The sequence below is a fragment of the Solea senegalensis genome, linkage group LG11 (assembly GCF_019176455.1).
Source record: "Solea senegalensis isolate Sse05_10M linkage group LG11, IFAPA_SoseM_1, whole genome shotgun sequence".
Taxonomy (NCBI): Eukaryota; Metazoa; Chordata; class Actinopteri; order Pleuronectiformes; family Soleidae; genus Solea; species Solea senegalensis.
The window spans coordinates 2,603,415-2,627,691 of record NC_058031.1 but is presented as its reverse complement, the minus strand read 5'-3'; the positions used below and the strand labels follow the sequence as shown (position 1 = coordinate 2,627,691).

Below are 24,277 nucleotides of genomic sequence, written 5' to 3'. Positions count from 1 at the left end.
AATACTTTTCCAAGCCACTGAGTCATTTTTAGTGTGGGTCAGCTAACTCCCACTATCCATTAAATGTAATAGGTCACATAAAGCAGCTATCACTGTGTTTTCTCATCATCTGAGGTTTTAGTCACACCGGTTCAGGTTCTGCTTTTGCGGCGTCTTAAATGTAGAGTATGTGTCAGGATTCGTTTAAGGTTCATTTCCCTGTGACACACCTGCTCTGATTGTCACACCTTCTGTGCTGCTGCTATCTACCCGATGCCTCACCTGCTTGAAAGCATATCAGGTTTCCATGGCAACAGGTCGTCATCATCATCAGCTAGCATCTTACTCATACAGGCTGCAGTATAATCACATATTTCCACATGCGTATCATATATACTGACGTACAGGACAGTCTGTTACTACACTGCCATTTTGGCAATGTAGATAATCCATCAATCCATCCGTCCCTGATGCTACTTATCCTTTGGCTGCACTTCCACCAAGTAGTACAGTGCAGTTCCATTCGCTATGTTATGTTTTGGAAACAGTAAAACCCCGATCTGACTTGCATTTCCACCATGGGTGTGTTGGACAGATGGCGATAACTGCGCCAGCCACGTAGACAGCGTGACATCATAGCAGCATGACACAGAGTAGCCCTCCAATAAAATCAGTGAAAAAGTACAACATGACACATGGACAACTGCTGAGTGCTGACATGTGGGGAACATGCACAACTCCATACTGAAAGGCCCCTGGTTTAAAATGGGATTTGAACTGACAACCTGTCTCCACCACCCAGGACTGAGCACCAAACTAGGGAAATAGAACATTCTCTGAAGGCAAATAAACTTTCTCCAGTGTTGCCTCCTCCCTTTTTGAAATCCCTCCCAAAATCTATCAAAGAAGTGTGCTGAACTATCACCTTTAAGTCATTACTGAAACACCTTAAATCTGCTTTTTATGAGTAAATACTGTTGTGTTTTACTTTGGCGCTTTTCCATTATACAGTTCCAGCACTGGTCTGCTCGACTCTTCCTCAGCGTTGGTGGGGTCGTCATAGCGCGGCTGCAAGAACCTGCCTTGATGCTGTTTTATATGTGATGTAAACTAGTGATTTTCTGTGCACTCTGTGAATCAAAAATCAGTTCAGGGCTTCCTGCATGACTCCGTCTGAACTGGTTGTGATTCGGCTCGGCGTTGCTGTCGCTAAATACACCTCCTCGAAACTCCTCTGTTAAATATTGAGATATTAGAAATGTTCTTGCTAAATGTTGGAGATGAACGCATTTTTTCAGGATTTTTAAGTCTTTTTAACTGATCTACAGCTCAGCATTATTCGGTTTGATTCCCGTGCTCATGACTCGTCCAGTGACGACACTCTCTGACCAATCATCGGCCGGCAGTCTATTGACGTCACATTGTAGTATCGGCTCAGCTCGCTTCGAACCTCGCCAGTGCGGGTACTAAAAAAAAGGTACCAGATACTATTGCTGAGTCGAGCCAAGTAGTGCTGGAACTTTGACAATCTTTCACCCCTGGCTTTCCACAGTGTTTCAGTGAACTATGGAGGCCTGTGTGTACCAGAGAGGATGTAAACACTCTCCGCTCTTCTACGCTCGTTGTCATGCTTCCTTATTTGTTGGTTTATGGGTGGGTTTATGTTGGCAGAAACAGTCTTTTTCATTTTTGTAGTAAGCTCGGTGGCACCAGATGGTCTGTAAAGCAAGGCCCTGGCCTAAGGTTCTTATTATAAAAGGCTTATTCTCAGGCTACGAGAAGTGAAGGATTTTTTATTGCACTTAGAGGTAGTTTACTGTTTTACACACTTGACCTTATGAAGAGAGGAGAATAGGTGGTGGCACTCGGCCATGCTTTAGCAAACACAGTCACACACAACAACAGCTGACATTATCCTGTGAATCACAATCCAGACGCGTGTTGTGTTACTTACTTAACAGAGATGGTGTAGAGCTCAGGCAGGAGACCACATGGCACATCTCCAATTAAGACCTTCACTGCATCAGCCCTGCGGCCCAGGTTCCTGCCCTCTATTGTCAGCAAGGTGCCTCCTTCCACTGGACCGCTGAGGGGCGAGATCTGCCAAAGACACGGTGAAGTAATGAGCCGGGAGAAAACAAAGGAAAAACCCTTGTAACATGTACAATAAATTAGCGCAAACAGATTATCTCCTCCAGCACATCCCTCTAATGATGGATGACAATGAAAGTGACACGAAATTAGGCCAATGAAGACGCTGTGTGTGGAGCTGACATGGAGGGAGATAAGGAGATAAGTGGCCCACGTTAAGTGTTCCTCCTCTGAAGACTGAGATCTGAATGATAAGACACACTGTTTAGGTGTAGTATATACACATATAAATGCAGACTCTTAACTGTGCCAGTCTGAGACTCTTCAGGCTCTAATCCTCAACAGCACATGCAAATAAAGAGCACAGCAAGAGCCTCCTTCACACCCAACAAGAGACAGACAGAGTGAGGGAGTGACGGCTGAAGAGGCGAGGTGGAGAGCACGGCAGAAAGATGGATGAGTGGGGAGGCAATTTAGGGAACTGGGTGTCGAAAGCAATTTGGTGGTGGTGGTGGTGGTGGTAAGAAAAAGAGAGAGAAAGAGCGAGAGAGAGGGAGTAAAGGGAATAAATCCAACATTTTATCTCCTTTCATCTGTTTTCCGGTGTCTGCTTTGTCAAATTCCTTAGTTCCCCTTTATGTTGTTGTTTAGAGGCAAACTCTCACGCGCCATTTCAGCCCTTGCCTTTGGTCTCTTTCCACTCTCCCCTTCATTCCAGGAACAAAGACGAGGACCATCACCTCTTCAATCACCACGGAAACACAGCTTCGGCGATAACATCTGCAAAGACCAGACAGAAGCAATCCAACCACCGTCTCACCACTGTAGCGTCGCTGGCCCGAGCAGCGTGCAGGCTTTACTGAGTGACCCCGCCGACCTCGCTGCGGTCACCGTGACCCGCCTGTGTTATTAACCTGGCTCCGGCTCTATCAGAGACCCAGGCTGAGAATGAAAACAGCACTTCTGTTTCGTCTGGGTGAGAGGACAATGTTGCCTCTGCAGCCAGATAATTTAAAGCCCGTCAGTGTGACAGTGCAGATAAATAAACAAAAGACTTCCCGGATCAAAAAAAAAAGGGGGAGGCGATTTAGTGAAGCAAGATTGTATGATGTTTTTTTTAATATGGTTTGAAAACAAACATGACATTTCTGTGCAACCTACACCACAGGAAATGATGTCATTGTTTTTGAGGTTGTGTTAAGCTTTTGGATATTAAGTGTGCCAACTTACACTGTGTATGTTCTAGGGCAGGGCAAAAAAATAATCAGATAAAGACTTGAATGAAAGTTACAAGTTACACGTTTGCGACACTTCTGCACGTCCTTTGGGTTCTGTTTGTAGCCTCGCAACTAAATCTGTAACTATGACCAATCACAGGACAGTTCAGAGAGAGAGAACCCTTAAAAAAGAAAGAGTCTGATAAAATATGAAATAAAACGTGCATCAATATCAGAAATGGAGAGCTTGCCAGGATTTTTCAAGGACTTTTCAGGACCAATTCCCTCAAATTCAAGGACCGAATGTGCTGACACAGCTAAAGATGGGAGGGCAACTTGTAAGAGCCGCTTCGCCCATGATGGCGTCCACTTTTATTGATGTGCAGCACTCTCTGCATCTGGACGAGTGATTGGGCTCGCGGTCTTGGTCAAAATCAGTCTTTGTCATTTTCTTCGGTGAGCCACAGATCTTGGAATTTGCATTTCCCAGGCATCACGTGATTTGCTTACATCTATGTATATATGTTGAAACTATTATTGAACTATTGGCCACTAAGCCTAAAAAAAAAGAACATACTTCAATTCCAAGTATTGTCCAAACACCACATAAAAACATATGCACAGAATGAAAGGAAATAGTCACACAAAAGCAGCCGCCCTCAGCCACAGGGCTCCATAGCAAGCGGTGAGTTATTTATTATCACTATACGTCTTATAGAACCTCGCGTCTCTGAGGTGCCATTGAACATTGACATCTACATCAGCTGGCATGCTGTTCATTTACACCTCTTACAAGTCTGAGAGTCTTGATTTGCAGCACAGACCCAGCCAGGCCTGCAGGGAGTTCACAGGGTGTGAATGTGTGTCTGCAACAAACCTCCGCGAGGGATGCGGGTGCTATTAAACGCATGTGAGGACTGGATTTCTCTACATTTCTCATCTCAGATGTGAACACCTAATCTGCACCAGAGAAGCGACCGAACCGATGAGGCTGGGACAACAAGCTGTTGTCATAATTGTATCACGATACGTGCGTGTCAGTTTGATAATATCAATATTTTCTATTCCTGATTGATCCAATCGTATTTCCAAAAACATTGCACATGCCAGTCACTCTATCTTTAGTGAAAGGGACAGTGGTTCATAACATGTACAACAGAATGTGTGTATTTTTTTTTAAACAAACTGGGCTTCTAAAATTAAAAGAAATACAATCAGACCAAGCAGAAAATATCTTTTGCCTGCTCAGTGTTACACACCAAACAGCTGGAGATACAAAAAACAATGCTGGGCCAAAATGAATAAAGCCTCTTAAAATAGGACACAGCACAAATGTGAGGCTTTAAATGAAAAATGTCTTTTTAAAACCCTGAATTGCAGAAAACCCCGATAAACAGAACCTCCAATAATTTTTGAGATAAACTGTCAACTGCTTCTTTTAGCTCAGTGACAGTTGCTGGTCTTTGAAACAGGGGAAGCTCATTTCAGGCCCAGTTATTTATAAACTCTGCAAACAAACAACTAGGACAAGGAAACGCGATAATTATGTAAAACTGAAATGCTATAATAGTGTGTTATAATTACAGCATAAATGTACAAATGAAAATGGGCTATATCGCCGAGCAGGTAACACACGACTAGCTATTTGTCAGCAGACTTTTTTCGCAAAATCCACACAGGGCTGAGGCGGAAAAGGCTCCGCTGTTGTTGTTAATTGACATGCTTCTGCGACGCTGTCAATTAAAAACTGGCTCCGCCTTTCAGACCTTTCAGACCTTTCCTCCTATCGTCATGCAGAAGCCCAGCGTCCGTGCCCCAAAGCTCCATTGACTCCCAGAGAAGCTGAGCTTCCGTGGAAGTGGCGTTTTTGCCGTTTTCGCCACCAAGCTCACCACAGTGAAAAACACCTATTCTGTGTCGTCTCATAGAGAACAGTAGAAGGTGAGATTTAACGCGGAGGCTGCTATGGGAATACGAAAATCACGAAAGATGATCCGTCATCCGTGATAAACAGCTGATTGTAGCGCACGTTTCGTCTTGAAATGTAAATACAACACAGCTGAGCGTCCTCTAAAATGCCACTGTTTTAGCTGTTTCTGTTCGTAATGGTAGAAATATCACAAGTCTGGGAAGGAAAACAAGTTCTAAAATCATAATATGAGGCAATTCAACCTTTTTTCCCACACTTACAAACTGATAAACTCCATATGTTTCCCTTTTGTTTTCCCCTCCTTTTTTAAAAAATTGGTTGCAAACAGATCTCTTTGAGGTCAGAGCTCTCGTCTGCCTCTCCTAACTCCAGTTCCTCTGCATCGCTCTAATCAAGGAGGACGTGAGGACAAAAACAGGAAAAAGCCTCTCACTATACTTCGCCACCCTTTTTTTTCTGTCCTCCGTCCTCTCTATCCGCACCGTTTATGGCTCACCCACATGCCTCTGTTCTCTTCATTCTCCTCGTGTCATTGATAAACTATGCCCGGCACTTCCTGTTCTAGTATCTATAATCAATGTTTTTCTTAAAGAGTGGCCCTGCATGCATAAAACATGAGAATAAAGGTCTGACACAGATAATAGATGCATGGTAAGGAAACGTTCTTTGTGATTAAGTGGCAAAAATGAAATCCTCCTCCTTATTTTTCTGATATTACGGTGCTAGTATCTCACACATGGAAGACAAAACAGTGAAGGGAAAAACAATGTTGTGTTATCTCAGCTACACACACGGTCAATGAACAAACTGCTGCCGTGCGTGCGTGTGTGTGTGTGTCTGTGTGTGCGTGTGTGTGTGCGTGAGTGTTTCGGAGCGAGCGTATCTTTCCCTCTGTAAGCTGGAGCGCTCGGGCTCTGTAACCTCTGTGGATTCTCTGGGAAAACATGGCTGCCAAAGCATTGCATCACACACCCCACAGAACCACAGCCCCAGTATCCTTTCAGCAACTCGTTCTCCTGGGAAAACCAGTGGGTGTGTGTGTGTGTGTGTGAATTGGAGTGAGTGTGAGAGAGAGGGAATTGCAGCAAAGCAATAGCCTGCCCACGCACACGGCAGCTCAGCCCGTCTAACTTCACTCATGTAAGAAGTTCGACTCTCACTGAGCATCCTGTTAGTCACACCATGCTGACAGCTACAAAGAATGAGGGATAATCGTGAATGCTTCAATATGGTCTGTTTGTGTGATAGATTGCGGGCCTCTGTGTGTGTGTGTGTCTGTGTGTGTGTTTGTGTTTGTGTGTCAGCCTGCTTTGTTCTCCCTGCTTATTCTCTTGGGCTGACCAGGTTTTATCTACAGGAAGTTGAGGCCGACTGGGTCTCATGTGAGCCGTGCTTCCCATGACCGCCTGCTGCGGCTCCGCTGGTGCAAAGTTCGGTAGCGGCAAATTAAAAAAAAAAGAAAAGAAAAGAAGAGAAAACAAAAGCGACTCTAAACACTCGGACAAACAGATGAATTTGATCATGGACATTAGTTCCATAAACAGCCCTGACCGTAATCGCGGTGGCCACTTTAACATGACCACAGTCACATCATGTGAAAGATAAACACTCCTTATTTCCTCTCTGCCAGTCTGGTTTTAGCTCCTATTGTGGTCGCAAATCCCAAATCCCTCATGGTTCTTATTTGTTTTCTTTTAAATGCTGCGTTTTTTTTCCACACAAGGAAGCCTACACATAATATGGCCCCCATAGCCCAGTCCAAACAGTTTACACACAGACTGTAGTTACACAGGACAGAAGGTGTTTCCCATGCTAGTCCTGAGTGACTACAGATCAACGCGGCTGTGTCCCCGGAGGCCTGTGGCTAAGTGAGTGTTAGTGTTATTACTGAGTGGACTCCTTTAATGAGACATTATTCAAACATTACCCTGAGCAGCTGACACAGGACAGACAGAGCATGGGGGGCATGACCCCCATGATTTACCATGTTATGGCTTTAAAATACAGGCCAGAGGCTGTGTGTGTTTGTGTGTTGTCATTAGTCATCCACAATCATGTGTGCTTAACATGTGATCTCACCTTGTGGATCTCAGGAGCCGGACATTGATCTCTGATTGGCTGGCATTCATCCCGTGGCCTACAGCTGTTTTCGCACCAGCCGCAGCGGTGACCCTGATCCTCGCGGCCCCAGCACTGAGAGCAGTCGGAGCTGCCCACTCCACAGTTGTACACCTCCACTAGAAGGAAACAAAGGAGGTCAGAGGATGAGAGAGAATTACAATAAAGGCTGGTTCCATGAGGTACAGACACATATTTAACATTGATTTTGCCATGCGTGCTCCCGGTGCAGCGGCGCCACAAGCCAGCCTGAGACAGATGCTCGCCTTCACAGGGAAAAACTGATTTTAGCTACTTAACAAAAAGCTGACCTTATACAATCTACTTATGTTTGCTGCTTTTTTCTCACTGTCAGATAACCTTTTCCAGCTGGGAACTGAAGTTTGTCACTCCCAGCACCAAAGTCCATGAAGCAAAGAAGCATTTTTACATCACAGCACACAGGAGTTGTTGATCCACTGCTGCCTCAGTGACACAGATGTAACAGAGACATCAGTGGCAGGAGCAGCAGACAGCGACTCCTGTATCCTCACCAGCTAAAAAAATGATGATATCCTCTATGGATTTTGGTGCAGGAGAATGAGTGGTTTACAGTTTGCAGCCAAGGCTGTCTAAAGCTGGGGGACACACTTACATAACTTTCACAGTCCAACTTTGAAAAGACATGGAGTTCACACCCAACGGAAAGACTAGGGATCACAGACTACGTGATTTGTCAAACTCTCACGAGAGTCTACGAGAGCGACAGAGCGAAGGGGAAACAAACATGGACGACAAACGGTTGTTTGCGCAGAAAGAAAAAGACGGGTATGGGTGAAGTCATGGAGGAGTCAACATTGGTTTTGTTGATTAGATCATTGCCGCTACTTCCTGTCGTCTTCTGATGCTATTTCCCGTGTCCCACCTACTCTTTTTTGGGTCGCTTATCAGCACACACTACCCGATTGCATCCAGATTCGGCTCAAAAAAATCAAACACACAAACAGATTTCTGTGCCGACTGTCCGCAACTAGCGCTGACTAGAGCAGACTCTGCCCAACTGTGAATCGTAGGTAAAGTCTTGTAGTCTGTCCTCAGCTTAACAGCGAGATAAAGCAGCAAACATACTCTTGGGATGTCGTAGATGTATTGACTTTATTAGGTAGAATCATTTTTTTCCTCGTGTCCCAGCTGGCAGCCATGTTTTCACTGGCGGCACACAGGGGGGGCGTGTGCGCAGCAAACGCAGCACTGACTTTGTGTCATCGCCTCAAACAAACAACTTTACTACAGTGTTGCTGGACTGTGATTGTCTTGTCTGGTTCACTTAAGGCGCTGCAGACTTCTTCGCTTACTTCATACTTTCATATATGAGCCATATGGGCTGCATGCTCTGAATAATCAGTGCAAGCATTTACAAGATGATATATTCATGGCTATAAAAAAAAAAAAGAATCCAGAAAAAGAGACAGCTAGTGGAGGAGAACAAAGGCAGGGAGAAACAGATGATTGTGTTCATGTTCCAATGTGCCTCCCTGTGAGACGCCCCATTTGTATCCCCGCATGTGCATCTGTGCTTGCATTTGTGTCTGTGCCCCTGCATGTGAGTGATAAAAGATGCATTGTTTCACAATCCGATGACTCCGCATGTTACAAAGCGGCGGCCATGTCTGCTAACGGCGCGGCGTGTCAGGCGGCGTCCCGCGCTCACATGGGCGACACATGGACGGTGCACGGCACATCTGGAGCTGGTCTATAAGCGAGGGCTGGCTTGTAACTGCGCGATGGACAAAATGCCAAGTTCAACAACAAACACGTCACTTTTCATCATCCCGCCGTTGTCATGGAGCCCAAACTGCATTTGCAACAATACACATACGGACAAAGCTTGTAAGGAGCACTCATAACACCTTAAATTGTAGCTCTCTGTGCTCCATAATCATCGCATGTAATTAGACGGTAGGAGAATATAACATTATGGCAAATGACTGGTTGTTGGCAAATTATGTGTTGTAATAGACAAAGTGCTATTATTGCAAGTGAAAGGCAGACTAAAACTGTTTGTCCCTGTAAGCGATTCTTTATTTTTCTCTGTGTTTAATCAAATCCACCAATCTCATCAGAAAACATCGGTGCACAGGTGAAATGCAATCTGGGAGCAGCGGTGGCAGCGACGGCGGATTTTCTCTTGTTTTTTTGTGGCGGTCTAATTACACTGTAAGTACGAGCGAGCCGAGCAAACAGCTGAAGCGGAACAGATGGGAATTGTATTTTTCATCTGTTATTTCTCGCACGTCTACAAAACCATTGGTGTAATGTCTTACCTTTCATGGGCTGAGGGCTGTCGACAAAAATGTCCTCCCCCTGATCGCGAGGGTATCCTCTCCTCCTCAGGTTGAGGTGGTAAATCTGACTCCTCTGATTGGTGGACAGCTAAAGGGAGAGGGAGATAAGTGGTACTGTGACAAAAACAGCGTAGAAACAAACTATAGTGCAGGGGTTCACAACTGATACCAGGCCAGGGGTCTGCAAACCTAAAGCAAACCTACTGCATTGTATTCTGTCTCTTTCTTCCCCCTCTGGAAATCCAACTTTTTATTAAACATCACAAGGAAATTTTATTCATTTAAAAGTACCAAACCAAACAGGGCTGTGCAGTAGACTGAACATTAAAAACCTGCTGCGCCTGTTACTCTTACACTCTACTAAACTGTGACCACATTGCCTTCAGAAACTGTTTCAAACAGAGCTTGAACTGATGCTGAGTTAAGAGGTTTGTGTGCTCTGTACAGCGGATGAGGTTAAATTGTGAATTATATACATTTTATAGATGCAGTGCTGATTTTCCATCACTGTTGAAATGATTCTGCCTCTGTTTAGGCTTCATGAATAGAATCGAAACGCCGCATTATTTATACGACTGTGTCCTTCACCTGAAAATGTGCTCCGTCATGCAATACTATCAGACCTGACAGAGGGAGTGTTTGTGTGTGTACAGCTACAGCACCAGGTTTTATGATACTTTTCAAGGTCGCTTCTTTGACTTTGCAGCCGTCTCCTTTGACCAGCATAAAGTCTGATCTGTTTTATCTGAAAACAAATCACTTCCTGTGTGCAGTGATAGTCTGCAGTGAGTCATGTGGAGCTGAAAGGCTGAATCGGCATTGTGTGAACTCATTTGACAGTGGAATCTAATTTCTCTGTTTTTTCATATGAATACAATTTTTTGCAGCTTTAACATGTTTTTACTGTGATAAAATCATATCATCATATCATATTATTGTAAGCTCATATTGCTCACCAGCTAATGAACAGTTGTTATTAATTCCCACTTTTTTTAATCTAGACTGGGCCCCTCTAGACCAGACTAGACGCTCATTGGCCTCAATGCCATTTGAGTTTGACACCCTAGAAATTTTGTCCAATTTACCCCAAATCTGCATGTTTTTGGACTGTGGGAGCACACACACACACACAGGGAGAACATGCAAATCTGTGTTTTCTTGCTACTGCTTTTATATTTAAAATGGACGCACTACAACTTAACATGATTTTAGCAGGAGACTATCAGCTCTCTAGCGCCCCCTCTGTCAACTGCTGTCCCGTCCTTATCATCAAAAAGGTTGTGAAATGCTGCTGTAGTTGGATACACTGGAGCAACAAATTCACAGTCACTGAGTCAGAAATGAGCTGATTATTCGTGAGACTTGGCAAATTTGACTCATTAGTTATTTGTGGTGGGTCACTGTTGACTTACCGTGACTCCGCTGCACTTGACAGTCGAGCCGTTCAGCCACGCCGCCTCGTAGCGCTGCTCCGTCCCGAAATCACATTCCAGCTCCTCCCCCTGTCAGACAGAGGGGGAGAGAGAGAGAGAGAGAGCTTCTTTTCAGCAGCAATAGTTCATCCACGATAAGTAAGTAAACTGCAAAACTACACAAGCACTGCTAAAAAAAAAAAGAAAAAGAAAAATGTCTGGGAACAATTTACAAGTCTGAAAAAATAACCCACAATAATTGTCTGTGCCAGGAAAAAGATGCAATTCATTCAAAATTCATATGCATAAACATCTGGAGTCCCACACCTCGGCAAGTCATCAGGGAGCCAAAGTAATGAATGTGAATATATTCATCATGAAATGAGAGTCCTGCATTTAACTGAGGAAAAGATGTGTGACGCTCAGACCGCGAAGAAAGCGGAGATAGGAAAGAACAGCGAGAGATAAGTGGAGGAAACACTTTGTCTTGTTAATCCAGCCACGTTAAATTGGTTCAATTTAATCACCTTCTCCGGGACTTTCTATTTCTCTGTGTTTGTTTAAAACCCAGATAACCTTGAGTCTCTTTTTCTGACATCTGGCAGGTTTCTGATTCTAAAGAAAAACAACACTTTGATCGGAAAACTCCCAGTTTTTACGTCAAGTGAGTCTGAGAACAAAGACAAACATCTGCTTTGTGTTCCTGCGAAGCTGTTTATCACAGTTATTTTAAGTTATTTATTGTATGTTTGGCCTGTGATTTAAACGTGTGGGAACCAAAACCAAGATCCACCGCAGGTTCCACAACAGCAACACGCTTTTTTTTCCTTCTGTGTCGACTTATTCAAACAACATTTGTGTTAAAACTTTCATAATAAAGAGCCGTGTGGACAGCCAATCACATCCAGGCTGCGTGTCACATCCACTATGTCTGAGTCCGTATGTGACTCATTGTCTGTCGCCATAGCAACACACCGGCAGAGAGTTTGAAAGGCCAGCCGGGGTTAGGCATGTGTAAGTGACCACACCTGGCAAACAGTCAGCAGGGTTTGTTTTCTTTTTTTTAAATAAAGGACCCGTCTTTATCACTGATGCACTGACATCTGCGTCGCTCCGTGCGGATTAGGGACGAGAATGGGAATTTTTAAATAAACTAAGGACAAGCTGGGTTTAAAATGATCCGAAATGAAAGCTCCTGCCGCGTGTGGCGCCTCACACTGACTGCTCATTTTAAACAGTGCCGACGAAGACACAACTCAGCGAGTCCCAGTCAGACACCTGAGGCCTGGTGAGCCCAGACAGTGGAGCGGTGATCAACATGAGCATAAACATATTTTCTGTCTAACGAGGAGGTTGGATTTATTTTTTCTGAGAAGAGAGTGTCGGGTTTCCTCAGCGAGTGTGGGAAGATCAATCTTCTGCTCGTGTTTTTCTTTTGAAAGTAAAATCGAGTGTTGTTATTAGAACTATTTCATTTCAGTGATAAATCTTGTTTTGTTTTCGTAGCCTTGGATGACAGAAGTGAGGAAAGATGAACTTTCATTACAGTTTCAAACACGGCTTCTATCTCATTCAAAGTAAAAGGAAAAAAAAAAGCACTTGAGTGTTTCAAGTTGTCAAGGGTTTTATTGTGCGGGACCTATGGAAGCAAGACTTCATACTAAAGAATCCTGGCATTAATTTGAATACAGTGAAGTATTTCGACTTTAAATACTCCTCTCCTTTAAATATAGTCTGCAATTTAGAGCAGGGGGTCGCAAACCACCATGCATCCAGTAGAGGGCCAGTCAAGTTTTTGGAACTATTCAGTAGGCGTGAGCGATATTCCATCATGATATCGAAAATAAAAAAATATCTGATATTTCACAGAATCTCAAAAAAAAGTGAAATGTGTGTGGGCCGCGAGTTTCAGACCTCTGATTTAGACTATTTATAGGTTAAAATTAAGCACTTGCATGTTGCAGCTGAATCTCCCTGACTTCACACTTCCTCTCCAGGTGTGTTGGAGAAACTATGGCGCATCAAAACTCAACAGATGTTTAGTTTTGTCCTTTATGGGGCCAAGAACTATATTTGGTAACTTCAGCAGACATGTGAAACTGCGTTATCAGCTAATACCAGTGTAGGGTTTTCCAATTTAGTATTTCCTGTATTTCCTGAGTGCCATGTGAAGGGTTAAAACATGGTGGTCTAAAATGCCGGCGTCCACAGAGCTGATCTGGCTCATGATATAAATATTGACTCATTGCAACACTAAATCAGTGTATCTTCAATTTCTGTCATTTCACCAAGAGTTTTTAAAAGTATATAATCATTTTTAAGGCAAACCCAAACATCGCAGCAGCTCGGCAGCAGACACACACAGAAGCAGCAGATCAGATCTTTACGTCACCCTGCAGTCAGACTGCATGTTCTTATACCAAGCATGCAGTATGAGGTATGTGAATGTGCAGTAAAGTCTATCTTCACACAGGGATCACCCACACTCAGGTTCTGCTCATGCACTGACCCAAATCCCAGCACACACATACATCCATCCATCCATCTGTGTTTGACTCAGCTTGAGTCAAACACACCATATGTTTCTGGTTTATTCCAATCATTTTCACGACATGCAATTTGGACCGGGTCCAGCTCCATAGCTGGAGGTTGTCTCTCGTACCTCCTGGATGTGGTTGAGGGACAAGGTGAAGTCCTGGGCCATTCCTGATGGTACCGGAGGAACCTCTGAGGCAACCAGGCTGGGACAGGAAGCGGCATTCTGTAGTGAGGTGGGGGTGTTGGGGGGCAGGAAGTGACATAGGGTAGTTAAAGAAAACAATGGCTCCCCTTGCATACATCCGCAACCCAAAATACCTGTCCTGTTTATCTGGAGGAGGAGGAAATGAGAGGGTGAAGTCTCGCTCTGGGGGAAGACAACAATAGCTTCAAATAGAGGGATGATGAGGGATTACAAAAACAGACCCACCGGCCGGACATTGTGATGGGCTCAGCAGAGCAGGAAAAAGAAAAACTCTGTTCTTTTTTATGACCTACATTACAAAGACCTGGTAACATTCTTCATATTTAAAAATAACCTACATTTTAAATAACAAAAGGTGACTTAAAAAGACCGAGCCTCCTGCGATTTAACATGTTTTTTCATGGGATACAAAAAACAACACGCATGACTAAGATTTATTGTTTAGAGACAAGAAGTGACGTCTTTATTACTGTATTTGTCTACCAAAAAAAAAAAAGAAGGACTCTTTCCCCTTTTCAGGGTGTCTTGTGATGTAAAACAGTTGCCCAAGCAGCTGACCAGAACAACAGAGTCCTCTAAGGGGGATCAGCAGTGTAACAGATCGCAATCAGACCCTCAGCCCGAGGGTGTGGGACTGCCGTGAGGTCGCCTCCACGCACGGACCCTGAGTCCATAACATTCCAGAAGGGACAGGAATAGTATGATCCCTGACTCAAGGAGCTGTGATCGCTTTCAGTGAGGCTGCATAAGTTTTCTCTTCTCATGTTCTTATGCCAAAACCTTCTTACATCATCTCCTCTGTTCACTTTTCACACACACTTCCCACTCTCGCGGGACTTTGCGTCGCCAAACATGCCTACATAATCCATTAGTACACTCACCTACTTAAACGGAGTGATAAATAAAAAACCACAGCTGAGTATATGGGTGTAGATTTATCTCTTTGCTGGCAGCAAGCACACATCTTGACATTTAGTAATAATTCTCTGCAAATGCAGGGGCACAGCGAATCTACATGCCCACATGCCGGGAGAGCAAATGTAACTATCACACAGAGAAACCAAAGAGGAGGTCAAGGGAATGTTAAAACGCTACATTACCCTGTTATGAGTCTGTAAAACCAGGACCTCCTGAGACATTATAGCTGCCTTCCACATTTCTACATAAGTGTAGTTGAGACACTTTAACCCGAGTCACCATAATTGTTCTTGCCAAACACTGGAGTCTGGAGTCAGATTATTGCAGCACACGCAGTATTGTTGAGGTTACATGTGAGCCTGTGTCGTAACGCAGCAGCAGGAGATATAACGTCCAAGTCCAGCGGGTTCTGAAGATTGTGTCACAGAAAATCAGCCTTTTTTAAATCACGGCACACAGCAGCGGTTGATCCACTGCGGCCTCCATATGTGAGTTCAAATGTGTTATTTTATGACTTTGGTGTTTGCAGTCCTTTCTGTGACACAGACTTAGCAAATAAAGCAGCAGTAGACCAGCACTGGCCCCGTCCCAGTGAGCTATAAATGCTGATTTGCTCTATGGACGTTGGTGCTGAATGAGGGGTTTACAAAGTGACATGAACTTCATTTTCCGGTCAGAAAAAGATGCCTACGAGATAAAGCAATAATAATAATCTTACAATGGTATGGAGCATTTATTAGGTGGCTACTATGTGTTTTTCCTGCCGGGGACAGTCAGCTTTAGCCGTTAATATTATGACACACAGCGGGTTTCTGGTTACTCACCTCCAGCAGGTTGAGCTTTGTCTCGTCTTTATTGGAGACACAGAGGTGGTTCTCTTGGTCCCAGTAACACTTCCATCTTGTGCTCAGGCAGCTCACACATCTGACACAGACAGAGACACAAAGCTGAGAAACAAATGTGGACGGTTTCACAGCCCCCCTCTGATCTGCTCCCATATGTTTTGAAGTATGTAGTGTGTAGCTTTTAAATATAAACAAATGTCCGTTACATTGAAACCATTGTCAAGTGAGTTCACACACTGCGGATCAAGCCGCACACGACTCTGTGTTTCTCAGTCAAAGACAGACGGAGGCATCAGAGACGTTGTGGCAGTGAACAGAGAACAGGTTAGAGTATGACAGGAAATACACTCAAAAAGTGGATTCTACCACTCAGAAAACACAGTATTGATGGGATAAATGCTCATACATCCTATAAAAGTATCTTACCAGAAAATGACTTTGGTAGAAGTTGAAGTCAATTTTTTTTATAAGTTTACTAAAGTAAAAGTCTTAAAGTATATGACATTTACTGTACTTGTGTATCAAAAGTCATTTTATGATATGAAATGTACTTAAATGGCCACTTTGTCTAATTTAAATGTGTTATTCGATCATCAGACAGTGGATCTGAGATACACGTCTCATTCCCACAACAACAGAGGACGTTGGGATTGTAAAAAAAATAAATAGAACTGGCAAAAGTTGATGTCAAAGTCACTTTGTTCAAAGAAAATAAAAGCACTCAACTGCCCTACGCCTAGTTTTATGAGTACAAGATCTGAAAAAAATCAAATAAATAAAAAAAACTGAACAAATTTAATCAGACTCTGCAATAGAATGTAAATTAAACAAACACAGAAGCATCATAACAGTTTTAGGTTTATTCTCATTTAACCAAGTAGGGGGAAAATGGGTGAAACTGCCTGTTTTTAGAAGTAGAAATATTAAAAAAGTGAGGAGTTTGGATTGAGCCATGGTGGATCAGTGGTAGGGCGAGTTGTCTTTCAACTGGAGGGCTGTGGGCTGTGCAGCTCATCAAGACTAGAAAAGCTCTATATAAATACAGACCATAATACCAACTCTTCTGCTTCTGACTTTATTTGAGTAACAAAGAAAGTTAAAGGACATGTAGTGGAGTAAAACCTTGCCGGATATATAAATAACAAAGTAAAGTACAGATACGTGAACTTTGTAGTTCAGTACAGTAACAGAGTATTTGTACTTGGTTACATTACGACACTGCGCCCATGTGTACCAATTCAAAGAATACACATGCATGGAATGCCAGCCTAATGCAGACCCTTGTTTCAGTATAAAAAGAACAGCAGGCATGTACGCACACGCAGAAATGTGAATGTGCAACACAGTAAATATGAGGCAGCCAGGTGTAACGGGATTGCTCGACAGAGCACACAAACAATCTTACATCTATATTCTGTTCACTAAACACCAAACAGAGAGCGGCATAATAACACGCGCATCAACAGAAATCACCAAAAGTTATGCACTGCAGCTTTAAGCGTGTGTTGCTGTCTCTGATTCACTTGGACTGCGACGCAGACTGTGGCTGAACTGATTACTGCCATCAAAGCTTTAATAAAAGGAAGCAGTGATTAGTCACAGAAGTGGACACATTCATTCCACGGCTACAAACACAGTCGGCCTGGAGGCCAAATCAGGCCAAATATGCTTTGAGATGAAACAAAGCACTTCCATATCAACACTCACTCGCTCACATTAACGCAGGAACAACAACGCGCAGAAGACGTATGGACAGAACAATGAGGCGGAATAAGGACGCGGCAGTTCTGCTTTGAGCAAACACAAAAGGCTTCAGAGTGGCCGCCACCAGCACTTCTATCTTGTGAGATCCATTTAGAGTCTAACGGCGCCGAGGGCAATGACATTTTGATAAGTAGGTCCATCAGCGCCGCAGTTTAGTCGTCTGTCCGTGACTCGCGCGCACGCACGCACGCACGCTATATGATTTAAAGACGAACTCGCACTGAAAACTTGTGACAAGTCAAAAATATCCTTGTTTCTGTCAGTGAGCGCTCTCTACTTGAGTTCAAAGGTTGATTGATGGTTCAGGGTTAAAGGATAGGTCTTGTGATATACACACAGTGGTATATTTCATATTGTCAAAATGACATTCCACGCAAAGACCAAAACCAGCAATGGATTGTAATGCATGTGTACTCAAAGCCTTTCAGAGTTTATTCATCTCCGCTGTAGATCGCTCAGCGTTTGCTAAGATCTCTGTCTCTTTTTTTCTTAAAAAAGGAGGAGAAATTATACATTCATGCTTCTTCAGATTTATGTCTTAAGTGGGAACATATGGGGAAGCAACTGAGAGCCACAGACAGCACAAAGAAAAGTGTGAAGTGCAGACACACAGGCAGCGCGATGATGTTTAATCATGTGATAAATGAGTGAGCAGGTCTTACAGGTGGAAAGGTGACAGGAAACACTGATAGATGTTAGATTTTTTTCATGTTTGTGAAGCAAGTGACCCCCAACCCCCCCACGTCATGTCCGGTGACACTGGTGACGTGAAAATGCAGGAAAAAAGTCTTCCCATTACACTTTTACAATAAACTTTTATATCGACACGTCTGAAAATCCACCTCAAAAGAGTGTAAAAAATGTTTTAGCGATATTTGAGAGGGTTTTTTAAAAAATATTTTTTAAATGTAGGCCAGTGTTTTATTGCGATATTTAGGTTTTGCTCATTTCCAGTGGTAACGGAACCCTAGCTACTGTCACAGTGTCCTGACTTACATGAATTGAACAGAGCTGACGTTAATGTGATCAGTAACACGTGTGCTTTTCCTGCTAAAACACGTCAAAATGCCTGCAGTGCATAAGCTTTTAACCTGTAATGTATTGAATGGCCATCAGGGGGCTACTCCCTCTGGAGTTTGACAAACACGGGGGGGACGGCGGGTCTGGATCTACACACACAAATGCTTCACTAACCAAAGGTGACAAAGAGAGCGTTAGTGAGGGCTGCACTGATGCAGCATTTTGTTTTTAAAATGGCTCACAGGCAGTAAATACATCAGCACACGCCAAATTGATGCAGAACGAGGTCAAAGACAGTAACAGACTGATGCCAGTATCGCTATAAGATGGTGTCATACACAAAAAAGTGCTATTGAGTCATCCGTCCCTGGAGACTAGACATTTGCCCTCACACATAAAGCCCCTCTGGACAATCTCCAGAGCTCAGTGTGTGTCTGAAAGCAGCTTTAGTCTGTGAGAGAATGAGCCTACTTCTCACTAGATTTATTGCACCAGTAAAAAAAAAAGATTTTCCCGAGGAGTTTACGGTCACAATCCGCTAGTTTCTGGTCGTCTTCAAAACAACACGACGTCCATTTTAGTAAATTATTGTCGCAATTAGTGTCACTGGACAATAAATCACAGCATATTTGAGGGCGTGGCTGTGGTGTGATTGACAGCTGACATCATGGATGGATACTCCATGATCCCCTCGCTTCTTTTTAACAGAGTGAAACGAGCATTTAAGTGACAGCCGTGATAAGAGCTGGTCGAATTCTTCACGTGCTAATTGTGATTTAGTGTTTCCTGTCTTATCTCCTCCAGCTTCGGTAACGCTGAACCTCCCTCCTTTCATACAAGGAGAGGAGTTAATGCCGTCCCACAATTCCTTGTGGGAGCAGCGTTCAAAGCGAGGCAAGAGTTTATCAGAGCAAGATCCACGTTAATGTAGAACAAAAGAGCTCCTGTTTCATTCCTGTGACTTCTGAAGTAAATCCTCACACCACTGGACGAGTTTCAAATCTGTGAATAAAGGTTTATTTCCCCGGAGATGTTTCCAGTTTGGTTTGTCACTTGAATAAAGACGCACCAAATATTATGTACATTAACGTCATTCCATGGAATCCCCATTGTGGAATGCAACAAAAATGAATTCTCTGTACTTAATAGATGGGATTTTTAACATCTCGACAAAGGTTTGGTGTGGGATTAAAACAAGATTAATTTAGTTCAGGCCAAACTTCAGGTTAAGATCTGGTTAAAACGTCTTTTCTTCCGTTCGGGACAGGAAACCTTAGATGAACTTTGTTTATCTTCAGTGTCTGGAGGGAAAATCACGATGAAAATTCCAGTATGGCTCTTCTTCGCTTCTTTCTCACACCTTACTCTGACCTCATGATGTTTTCCGCTGAGGTGAGGGGGAAAAAAGATGGAATATTTTGTTACTTTTCATCTGCTTTCAAAAAAAAAGAAAAAAAGAGGAGAGAAGTCCATGGTCCATCTGGTGGGCGAGGTGGAATGTGATGTGAGACAGAAACCGCAGCAAGGCCAACACAAACACACAAGCATCGTGACACATGATTGATAGTCATTGACATACTAATTAATATCGGCAGCCTGATCCTTCAATGTTGCACCGCGTCACCAAAAAAAAAACCAACAAACAAAGGAATTAAAAAGTTGGATAAAACACATGCAAACAAAAAAAAAGAAAAGTGGAACACCTCCAGCGTGCGGTGTGTGTGTGTGTGTTTATGTGTGTGAGTGAAGCGTGTGTCACTGTTTTGCCTCTGGGAAGAGACAGATGTCCCACACTGGGAATGATATCACCTCCAGTGATAGCAGCACTCTGAGGGGATCGAGATTGGAGGCAATGCAGCGGGTGTGCGAGCACGCACGTATGTGATAGAAATGTGTGTGCGTGCACGCGTGTGTGATTAGAAGCAGACGGCCTCCTCAAGGCTCTTATCTGCAGCTTTTCTGTTCCCCCCCCACACCCCGACTCCCTTTTCTGTCTCACTAAAACACCTATACAACACCACCTGTGAACACGTTCACACCTTCTCTTTCTTTCTCTTTATATACCCTCCTCCTCTGCCTCTGTCTCACTCTCTTACTCTCTCTGCTTGACCTGACACTGACAGTAAACACCTCACGGCACCACCGTCCATCTCGAGTCATAATGACACACACACACACACACACACACACACACACACACACGCTAAATACGCAATCAGGCTCCCACTCTCAGGGTCTCTCCGTGGACACAGCGGTTAAACACACATCCTCAATCACGTCGCTGTCAAAGAGAAATACATCCAGGAGAAAAGACGAGGGTGAGGGCAAGCAAATAAGAGAGAGAGGGAGAGAGGGAGACATAAAAAGCAAATACAAGCCAGAAAGAGAGTGAGTGAGTGAGTGAGTGAGTGAGTGAGTGAAAGAGAGAGAGAGAGAGAGACGGCAGACTAGGTGGTTTGTCCTTCTGGGCTGTTTGATGAGCGTGGAATGCTGCGGTCTGGTTGTCGTTAACACTTAACTTAGTGACCACTTTCAAGTGGTCATGACTGCACTGTCGTAACCCACTCACACACACTCACACACACACAAACACAGACTATTCTGAATAAACAGCAACAAAAAACACACTTTATTTAACGCCGTATCCGTAAAAGGAAAAACCTCTAAAAGCTGAGACACTGATCTGCTTAGATAATTCGACTCATCCCCTGACACATTTACTTTAATATTGATGAGAGACTTTCTCTCTCTATTACACCCATGAATTATGTGGGCCGGTTTAATACTTTGACTCTGATTTATAACGACTAGTTAAAGTAGCTCTCGCTCTATCCATAAAGCACAAAACAAAGAGACTCCGCTTCCCCCAGTTTCATTAAAGGATGCGGCTCATGAGACTCTCTTTAAGAGATTATTAAAGAAAACGGCTTGAAGTGACTGAAATCATATAAACTACTGCGGCGCCCACAGTTTGCAGCCCATTGCTCATCCTGTGAGAATGGCACTTTGCTCATTATCACCTCCAACAATCCACCATCTAATTTCACACTCCTGGACCTCGCGGAGCACCGAGGGCATGCGCGCATATTGGGTGCAGTCTTGCACACATGTACCTGCAACTGCTGTGTTCACACCTCACAAAGTGAACAAAGGGGCTACGCCCTAATGGGTCCTGTCTCAGCAAATCACACAAATACATACACAAGCCCGTTCTTGTTCAGACGCTGCGGTGACTTTTCATTCCTTTGGACAGTCATTCATTCATTTATTCATCCATTGTCTTGTGCTTTGTCCTCCATATGAGGGTTGCAAGGGGAAGCTGGAGCCAGAAGGCAGGGAAGACACTCTGGACATGTCACAAGTCCATCGCAGGGTAAAAACATGCGACAAACAACCTGTCCTCCAACTCTCGAGACAAAGCATCCACTCTCACACTCACACCTATGGTCAATTTAAAGTGTCCAAGTAACCTCTGCATGTTCTTCAGGTTCCTCCCACAGTCCAAAAACATGTAGATTTGGGACTTTGGTCACTCTAAATTGCCCATTGGTTGTTTGGCTCTATGTGAGCCCGTGATGGACTGGAGACCTGTCCAGGGTGTAAACCCCCCCCCGCCCCCCAGCCTTTCACCCTATGTCTGCTGAAATTGGCACCAGCGCTCCACGCCACCCTCATGTGGAAGATGAAGATGGATGGATGTTTTTGGAACGGTGGTAGGAAACCGGAGTACTCAGCACAAACACACACACACAGAAAACATGCAAACTCCACACAGAAAGGCCTTAACCAAACTGGCAACCTTCTTGCTGCGAGGCAACAGTGCCAGCCATGAACCTCCACCATTTCGTGGCCCTTTCTTTTGGACAGCTTAACAAAAAAATCACAAAATAAAACAACAACAAAAAGCATAACCTGGTAACACCTCGCCTTAACCTAACCACAGTTCACATTTTAACACTAGTCCAGGTTTCTGAAGTGTGGTTTTAACGATGTACTGACACAGAGTCAGTACCAGGATTCAGCCTGAGATGCTAATCTTCAGTGAAAACATGGGGACACAAAGGAAACCAGACAAAAATCTACGTCAGCCTAAGTCTACGTCATTTTAGGAATAATTAGTCCCACCATTAGACAACATTTTCAAGTCTGTAAACTGCTCAATGTCCCACACCAAAGTCCACAGAGGAAATCTGCATTTTTAGAGTTGAAGTTCTCCTCATGTGTGTCTGGGTTTTCTCTGGGTTCTCCGGTTTCCTCCCACAGTCCAAAAACATGCAGATTTGGGGATTAAGTGGCCACTCTAGATTGTGAGAGTGTGAGTGGATGGTTGTTTGTCACTATGTGGCCCTGAGACAGACTGGCGACCTGTCCAGGTTGGACCCCGCCTTTGGCCCTAAGTCAGCTGGGATTGGCACCAGCGACCCCAACGATGACTCTCATGTGGAGGATAAAGTGGTAGAAGATGGATGAATGAATGGTGAAAGTGTGTCACTTGTATGTATTGAACACCAAAGCCATAAAATAGCACATTTGAAAAACATCCCTTTCACCCAAACACAGTTCACATCATTCCTCCAACCAGAACTTCAGAAATGAGGTTCTGCCTCGTGAGGATCAGGATTTGGTCCCATTGAGGACTACTGGTCCTGACAAGGTCGGCGTTGGTACCAGAAAAGGTCCTTAGGAGGTAACATAAACATGTACACACACACACACAGACGCCCTTCTAAGCCTAAGATCTGCCCATCAGATAAAGAGGATCCTCTGACACAGTCCAGCGTACAAGAGGAAGCCAGCTGGTTTGCCTCCAGACATGAGAAAGGCTTTTTTGTGCCCAGGCTACACAAGTCACAGTCGTTCACAAAAACAAACACGGAGATGACCAGCCAGACATACATATCCAATTTCCTTTAGCTTAACGTTTACAGCATATTAATCCAAAATCTGATCCCGCACTGAGAATTCCTGAGCAAGCCAAACACACAATAAGCCTTCCAAGAGGACGCATGGGCAATATTTACTGACAGAGGCCTAAACAGAAAGCAGAGCGGGGGAGAAAAAACACGAGCTGAAGACTTCAGGGACAAAGCTGAAAGGCCTTTGAGACAAACAGAGGAGAGAAGCTTTGTTGTCTCTCACCTCCCAACTAGATATGCATATATCTACAATGCCAGGGAGAATCATCCTGACATTTGGCTGATATTTATATTTATATTTATACCACAGCGCCCGGGAAGCACACAGTTTAGGGACGACAACAATAATCATCGTCTATTAGTATTTATGTCTCATTAAGAAATATTTATTTCGTGGGATTGCCCAAAATGTAAAAAAAAACTAAACTGTGATTACAAAGAACATGATAGTTCAGTCCTGTGATTCCCAAACTGATCCAAAAACAAGTTTTACCTTAATGTGCCTCAAAGTACTTAATTCATATTAACCCTTAGTGCTCACACGGCACAGATCAGTGCACCCTTGGTAAATTGCAGTGGGAATTATACACAACTTTTTAAACACTTTTTAGTATTTTTGCGGGAGATAATGGATGGATGATGTTTATTTAGTGGGTGAAAATAGAAAAAAAAGTAATAATTTCATCAGATTGCTTATAGGCTGTGCTGGAAAAGAAGGATTGTAGCCTCTGTATATTCTTTTTAACATAGTAATGGAAAAAAAGCAGCCTAAATGTATTTAAGTCTGACAACTCACATTTGAAATGTTTGTTGCATATAGAGTTTAAGTTTGGCATCTTTAAGTTCTATAGAATTTACTAAGGGTTGTAAAAACTCTAAATGGAAGACTATGGGTAAATGAGCTTATGCTTCTCAATTAATAGATTATTAATTTATTACTACATTAATTGTCAACTATTTTTATAATTGATTAATCAGTTTGAGTGTTTGTTTTTCAAAA

General features: G+C 43.5%; 1 protein-coding gene across 1 annotated transcript in view; it reads right to left on the bottom strand.

Annotated features, from left to right (window-relative positions):
• plxnd1 (plexin D1) overlaps positions 1 to 24,277 on the bottom strand; it is a 100,191-nt gene that overhangs the window by 48,436 nt on the left and 27,478 nt on the right. The window contains exons 8-13 of the mRNA XM_044037346.1: positions 15,557 to 15,656; positions 13,734 to 13,832; positions 11,072 to 11,161; positions 9,639 to 9,747; positions 7,297 to 7,454; positions 1,934 to 2,079 (exon numbers count right to left, since the gene is read on the bottom strand). Coding sequence (XP_043893281.1) covers positions 1,934 to 2,079; positions 7,297 to 7,454; positions 9,639 to 9,747; positions 11,072 to 11,161; positions 13,734 to 13,832; positions 15,557 to 15,656 — 702 coding nt within the window. The remainder of the gene's footprint in view (positions 1 to 1,933; positions 2,080 to 7,296; positions 7,455 to 9,638; positions 9,748 to 11,071; positions 11,162 to 13,733; positions 13,833 to 15,556; positions 15,657 to 24,277) is intronic.